We start from the raw sequence: 7,500 nt of genomic DNA, 5'->3' as shown, positions 1-7,500 counted from the left end.
TAGTCTAGTCTATAGTCTAGTCTATAGTCTAGTCTATAGTCTAGTCTATAGTCTAGTCTATAGTCTAGTCTATAGTCTAGTCTATAGTCTAGTCTATAGTCTAGTCTATAGTCTAGTCTATAGTCTAGTCTAAAGTCTAGTCTATAGTCTAGTCTATAGTCTAGTCTATAGTCTAGTCTATAGTCTAGTCTATAGTCTAGTCTATAGTCTAGTCTATAGTCTAGTCTATAGTCTAGTCTATAGTCTAGTCTATAGTCTAGTCTATAGTCTAGTCTATAGTCTAGTCTATAGTCTAGTCTATAGTCTAGTCTATAGTCTAGTCTATAGTCTAGTCTATAGTCTAGTCTATAGTCTAGTCTATAGTCTAGTCTATAGTCTAGTCTATAGTCTAGTCTATAGTCTAGTCTATAGTCTAGTCTATAGTCTAGTCTATAGTCTAGTCTATAGTCTAGTCTATAGTCTAGTCTATAGTCTAGTCTATAGTCTAGTCTATAGTCTAGTCTATAGTCTAGTCTATAGTCTAGTCTATAGTCTAGTCTATAGTCTAGTCTATAGTCTAGTCTATAGTCTAGTCTATAGTCTAGTCTATAGTCTAGTCTATAGTCTAGTCTATAGTCTAGTCTATAGTCTAGTCTATAGTCTAGTCTATAGTCTAGTCTATAGTCTAGTCTATAGTCTAGTCTATAGTCTAGTCTATAGTCTAGTCTATAGTCTAGTCTATAGTCTAGTCTATAGTCTAGTCTATAGTCTAGTCTATAGTCTAGTCTATAGTCTAGTCTATAGTCTAGTCTATAGTCTAGTCTATAGTCTAGTCTATAGTCTAGTCTATAGTCTAGTCTATAGTCTAGTCTATAGTCTAGTCTATAGTCTAGTCTATAGTCTAGTCTATAGTCTAGTCTATAGTCTAGTCTATAGTCTAGTCTATAGTCTAGTCTATAGTCTAGTCTATAGTCTAGTCTATAGTCTAGTCTATAGTCTAGTCTATAGTCTAGTCTATAGTCTAGTCTATAGTCTAGTCTATAGTCTAGTCTATAGTCTAGTCTATAGTCTAGTCTATAGTCTAGTCTATAGTCTAGTCTATAGTCTAGTTTATGGTCTAGTATATAGTCTAGTCTATGGTCTAGTATATAGTCTAGTCTATAGTATAGTCTATAGTCTAGTCTATAGTCTAGTCTATAGTCTAGTATATAGTCTAGTCTATAGTATAGTCTATAGTCTAGTCTATAGTCTAGTCTATAGTCTAGTCTATAGTCTAGTCTATAGTCTAGTCTATAGTCTAGTCTATAGTCTAGTCTATAGTCTAGTCTATAGTCTAGTCTATAGTCTAGTCTATAGTCTAGTCTATAGTCTAGTCTATAGTCTAGTCTATAGTCTAGTCTATAGTCTAGTCTATAGTCTAGTCTATAGTCTAGTCTATAGTCTAGTCTATAGTCTAGTCTATAGTCTAGTCTATAGTCTAGTCTATAGTCTAGTCTATAGTCTAGTCTATAGTCTAGTCTATAGTCTAGTCTATAGTCTAGTCTATAGTCTAGTCTATAGTCTAGTCTATAGTCTAGTCTATAGTCTAGTCTATAGTCTAGTCTATAGTCTAGTCTATAGTCTAGTCTATAGTCTAGTCTATAGTCTAGTCTATAGTCTAGTCTATAGTCTAGTCTATAGTCTAGTCTATAGTCTAGTCTATAGTCTAGTCTATAGTCTAGTCTATAGTCTATAGTCTAGTCTATAGTCTAGTCTATAGTCTAGTCTATAGTCTAGTCTATAGTCTAGTCTATAGTCTAGTCTATAGTCTAGTCTATAGTCTAGTCTATAGTCTAGTCTATAGTCTAGTCTAAAGTCTAGTCTATAGTCTAGTCTATAGTCTAGTCTATAGTCTAGTCTATAGTCTAGTCTATAGTCTAGTCTATAGTCTAGTCTATAGTCTAGTCTATAGTCTAGTCTATAGTCTAGTCTATAGTCTAGTCTATAGTCTAGTCTATAGTCTAGTCTATAGTCTAGTCTATAGTCTAGTCTATAGTCTAGTCTATAGTCTAGTCTATAGTCTAGTCTATAGTCTAGTCTATAGTCTAGTCTATAGTCTAGTCTATAGTCTAGTCTATAGTCTAGTCTATAGTCTAGTCTATAGTCTAGTCTATAGTCTAGTCTATAGTCTAGTCTATAGTCTAGTCTATAGTCTAGTCTATAGTCTAGTCTATAGTCTAGTCTATAGTCTAGTCTATAGTCTAGTCTATAGTCTAGTCTATAGTCTAGTCTATAGTCTAGTATATAGTCTAGTCTATAGTCTAGTCTATAGTCTAGTCTATAGTCTAGTCTATAGTCTAGTCTATAGTCTAGTCTATAGTCTAGTCTATAGAATAGTCTATAGTCTATAGTCTAGTCAATAGTCTAGTCTATAGTCTAGTCGGTAGTCTAGTCTATAGTCTAGTCTACAGTCTAGTCTATAGTCTAGTCTATAGTCTGGTCTATAGTCTAGTCTTTAGTCTAGTCCATAGTCTAGTCTATAGCCCAGTCTTTGGTCTAATCTATAGTCTTATCTACTTTACATTCAATTATTTTCTAGTCTATATTATAGACTTACATATGTCTAGTCTATTGTCTTATCTATAGCCTAGTCTGAAGTCTACGCTGTAGTCTAATCTATGGTCTGGGTGTAGTGTAGTCTATGGTCGAGTCTATAGTCAAGTATATAGTCTTGTCAATAGTCAAGTCTATAGTCAAGTCTATAGTACAAATGAACGTCGAGAGTTTTACGTGAGTACCTTGCATGATTCCCTACCCCACGGTGGTCTTTCTTATCCACTGGGTAGACTTGCCAACGGTCTACCATCACCCCTAAATCCTTCAATGAAGAACTCAGGTGGCAATTTTTGTACATGGATTTGACCGGTCCATGTACAAGCAGTTTGCTGAAGTACTCGAGTTATCTAATCTCTGACCATTGCTAACTCTTTGCTTAACTTCCGAGATTTAAAAACATCACTTCCGTTTACAACCACGCAGCTGGGATTACAGCTGTTGATTCGGCAACAGCACCCAGCAACTGGCCACCCGTAGTACTAGATTATGCGGTGCTCTGGTTTGACTTTTTTCAATCTATGCAAGGACTAAGCCAGGCAGTAGACTGTACCAATTTATAGTCCCGGCCAGACTGAGGTATTGGAAACACCTCTTTTTCCCAGGGATTGAATAACACCAAGGTGGTGGCTTCACCAAGGTAACATGCCCCCGGGGGAGTCTATATACAATGTGCGATAAGTTAACGACCTCAGCATTTCAGCTGTAAATCTAACAGCATATTGTTAGATAATAATTACTTATACTTTATACGCAAATACATATATTTTACATACAATATGTCTGTCCTATATTTGTATAGTTCCAATGATTGACCATCATTACACCATCATCATCATCATATTTAATAATTTAATTTAAATAGTTGCTGTATAGTTTTCAATTTTTTTTAGTTTTTTGGTCAATTAAATGTGATTCAAACAATTTTAACTGTCACACAAAAAGTTTGCAAATAGAATTCTAAATATTTTACTATTTTTAATAAATAAAGAAAAAATGTTTATTGTTGGTTACATTAAAATAAAAAAATAAATATATATATACAAAACAATTGCAATTTTATTTAACTATAATAAAGTTTAGTATTAAAATACAAAGATTTTTTATAAATTGTAAAATAAATGTGTTATTTTCCTAAACATGATGAAATTTACAAAAAAAAGAGAATTTTTTTAACAAAAATTGAATAAAATTTATGTTAAACAACTTTTAAACATATTTCGTTTATTTATTTTTTTTCCAAAAAAATAGCAAATAAATAAACAACAATATATTTATGCGATATTTTCTATCACACATGAGATATTTATCACCATGACAAAACCGATGGTTACCAATATGTATTGTCAATCATATTTTTTAAATGTCTTTTATTAAAAGTAAATTATAGAAGACTCAAATTTCTTAATAGTGTGCCGTTACGATTTATGTTTTCGTAAAATGTACTCTTTTTTCTAACAGTCACCCATAAGTGTCTAAAACGTGACATTTTTTTATTATCAAAAAACTATGTTTTTTGCAAATACTTCGTATTTGTGTTGTGCAACTCATAAAATATTGCAAAAATAAAGAAAAATAGCGAAAAAATTTTCAAACTAAATTTCCGCAACTTTTTTATTTTTCTCTTTTTTTAATGAAAAATTGTTTAAAATTTGTTTTAGTCTTTTAGAGGAAACAAACTACGCAAAAGAAGATTGTTGCTGTAGAAGTATGTTTGTGTATTAGGATGGCTCAAAATTATCTACATTACTTTTTATGTCTACATCGCGTTACTAGCCCTAATGCTATGTATACACCGTTGTTGGATCTTACAACGTTGGCAATAAAATGCACAGAAAATGTCCTGTACTGTCAACTTACAAATTTTGTCTTGCAATACTTTCGGCAATGCTTTTTCTGACAACGTTGCAAATGAAAAATTGTAAGATCAGACGATTATTAGACGTTTTCTGAACATTTTAATGACAACATTATAAGATCTGACAATCCTGTATCACGGCTTTAACTATTGCTATTCTACAAATTAGTTTTAAGACCTACAAACATATTTTTAACTTAAGATTTTAACATTTGCTTATTAAAATTTGTTCGGATCCATATATATAAATAGGTCCCTCCTAATGTACTTACATATAACATTAAGTGTATGTATAAGTGTAAGTATAAGTTTTGTGCAGCATCTTACTTGTTTTTTCACACAGTTCAGTATCAGAAGATATATGCCCGTTATTTATAGTGTCTAGAAATGAAAAACAAAATTATCCCCCAAAAAATAAACAGAAAATAAAAACTATAAGAAGTAATAAAATTAACTAGAAAATACATATTGATGATAGTTACACGGTAAAAAGATAAGATGACAACAACATTACTCCTAATAAAATATGCTAAATAAATCGATAACTACAGTTGCCTATGTAGTTCTGATTATAAGAAGAAACTGCAAAACATGTTATTTTCTATATGAAAATTACAATAGATGGAGATCTTAAATTTTGAACGGTCATCTTTGACATCCCTAAAATCATTTAAGAAAAAAATTAATGGATTAGCACTGGTGGGCGTTTCACTTCCCCTATGAAGTAAATCTTAAAATGATAACTATCTTTAATCTATAGTCTAGTCTATAGTATTGTCAAAAGTCTATGTCTAGTCTATAGTCTAGTCTATAGTCTAGTCTGTAGTCTAGTCTATAGTCTAGTCTATAGTCTAGTCTATAGTCTAGTCTATAGTCTAGTCTATAGTCTAGTCTATAGTCTAGTCTATAGTCTAGTCTATAGTCTAGTCTATAGTCTAGTCTACAGTCTAGTCTATAGTCTAGTCTATTTATATTGTATAGTCTAGTCTAATATATTGTATAGTCTATAATAATGTCTGGGCTATATGTTAGTCTATAGTCTAGTATGTAGTTTAGTTTATAGTCTATTCCAGTCTATACTCTAGTCTTGCCCAGAATTTTGAATTGCCCTGTTATTGATTGTTTACAAATCAAAAGACTTTATATTGGGCTATTTAGTCAAAGTAAAAAAATATATTTCCTTAGAAAATTTTATATATATTGTATTATTTTAAAATCATTGAAACCTCTTCAAAATGCCTTGCCTTATAAGAAACGCCTGTCCCGAAGACTACACGGCCATACATCAACTATTTACCTCGGTCAATATTCAACACTTTGGACGTTTTCGCAAAAAAGCCAATATGTCTGATATATTTTTTAATAACTATATAACTCATCGTATTGTAATACAAATAAATGCTAACAATCCCCACATCATTGGTTATGCTGAAATATCAAATTCTCCCAATCTACCAGCTCTGCCCACGGATTTATGGTTGGATTTTATACATTTTCATTATTGTTGTGATTCGCCATTGAGTGCCTCGAATACATGTTTTCTCAATACCTTTGTCTATAATCAGGACTATAATCCTGAAATGTTAAAAAAGCTTTTAAGTGAAATTTTCTATAGAGACAATAAATTAAGATATATATTGATAGCTGAGTGTCCCGATTATACGAGATATTCTGGAAAGCGTAAGTTGTGAATGATGTTTAAGGGCAGATATTTCAAATAATTTGTTAAATTTTACATCTAGCTCATGAAAACTATTATTGCTTGGAGCGTTATTCGATGGTCTACTATCCTAAGTGTTTTAGTGCTATTTCTAGCAAGAATACCCAAAAGCTGCATGTAATAACACGAGATAGTGTATTGCCTCCGATGAGATATAGAAGAGCTTTGTAAGTTTTTCATAACTTTAAGCTTTATTGCTTGATGATTTTATATATGAAGGTCATCATTAAAAATTATTATTAGTTTATAAGCTTTACGCTACATCCTTTAAAAGCTTTCTTGTTCAGTTATTCATGACAAAAAGCTTTGTTTTCTCTCTTATAGACCTGAAGATAACGATGATATTGTTGAAATATTAGATCATGATCGTCCCGATCTAAAAGAACAATTGGGTGAATATTATATTGCAGAAGAGCTTTTGTCCAACGCTAAAAGCTTACTAATAGTAACAGAGGTATTTACATTTAGATTTTTATACTACTCTCATACACTCTCTTAAATACTTATCTTCAGATTAACCACTTAACAGCTGGCTTTATATGGCTTAATGATAACGTCAATCTGTTGAACTTGTTAGAGAATTATAATCTTCAATCGTTTGGTAATCTATTGAAATTCAATGTGAATCAAAGATTTAAAGAAAAGCTGCTAAATGTAAGGTAAGCTTTTTTTAAGTTAAACTTAAAAGCTCCTTTAAATTTACTTAATGCTTTGCGTAAAAAAGCACTGCTCAAAGACGTCCTTTTGATAAACTTTTTACTATGGAATCGATGAATCTTATCTACAAAAGTATAACTGAGGTTACCAATTTGGAAAATGTTAGTAATTTAAGGTAAAGAATATTTGTTGTTTTTGGGAATGTGTAAATGAGTAACTTTTTGAAATGTATTAAAGCTTATGTTCGCAATATATTGAATCGGATGAAGGTCGCATTGTTGCAGTAAATGAAAAGAGATTTGTTCGTGAGTTGGTTTTGAGAAAATGGGAAGAACTTAATAAAAGTAAGTTGTAGGTAATAGTAAGAGATAATTAAAATGTGACATCGGTGTAATCTTTAACTCATCTGCAACGTCAGCTGTTGGTCTGATTTTGTGATCAGTCGCATTTTTGTATAAAATCACTTAATGCACTTGTAATCACCAATAAATTCTGAACACTCGAATTGAATTTTTCGTCAAGATTTTACAAAAACTGAAATTGTATTAGTAAGTAAGTTAGTAAGTTAGAAAGTTAGTAAGTTAGAAAGTTAGTAAGTTAGTAATTTAGTAAGTTAGTAAGTTAGTAAGTTAGTAAGTTAGTAAGTTAGTAAGTTAGTAAGTTAGTAAGTTAGTAAGTTAGTAAGTTAGTAAGT

General features: G+C 31.2%; 1 protein-coding gene across 1 annotated transcript in view; it reads left to right on the top strand.

Annotated features, from left to right (window-relative positions):
• The window catches only part of LOC124420925 (cilia- and flagella-associated protein 61-like), a 31,163-nt gene extending 23,874 nt beyond the window's left edge, over positions 1–7,289 (top strand). Inside the window, exons 2-7 of the mRNA XM_046955384.1 lie at positions 5,682–6,109; positions 6,172–6,316; positions 6,474–6,603; positions 6,663–6,808; positions 6,874–6,981; positions 7,044–7,289. Of these exons, the coding sequence (XP_046811340.1) occupies positions 5,773–6,109; positions 6,172–6,316; positions 6,474–6,603; positions 6,663–6,808; positions 6,874–6,981; positions 7,044–7,161 (984 nt within the window). The 5' untranslated portion in view covers positions 5,682–5,772 and the 3' untranslated portion in view covers positions 7,162–7,289. The remainder of the gene's footprint in view (positions 1–5,681; positions 6,110–6,171; positions 6,317–6,473; positions 6,604–6,662; positions 6,809–6,873; positions 6,982–7,043) is intronic.
• The last annotated feature ends 211 nt before the right edge of the window (positions 7,290–7,500 follow it).

Source organism: Lucilia cuprina, chromosome 6, assembly GCF_022045245.1.
Source record: "Lucilia cuprina isolate Lc7/37 chromosome 6, ASM2204524v1, whole genome shotgun sequence".
Taxonomy (NCBI): Eukaryota; Metazoa; Arthropoda; class Insecta; order Diptera; family Calliphoridae; genus Lucilia; species Lucilia cuprina.
Note: the sequence above shows the minus strand (reverse complement) of the source record. Positions and strands in the feature narration are given on the sequence as shown.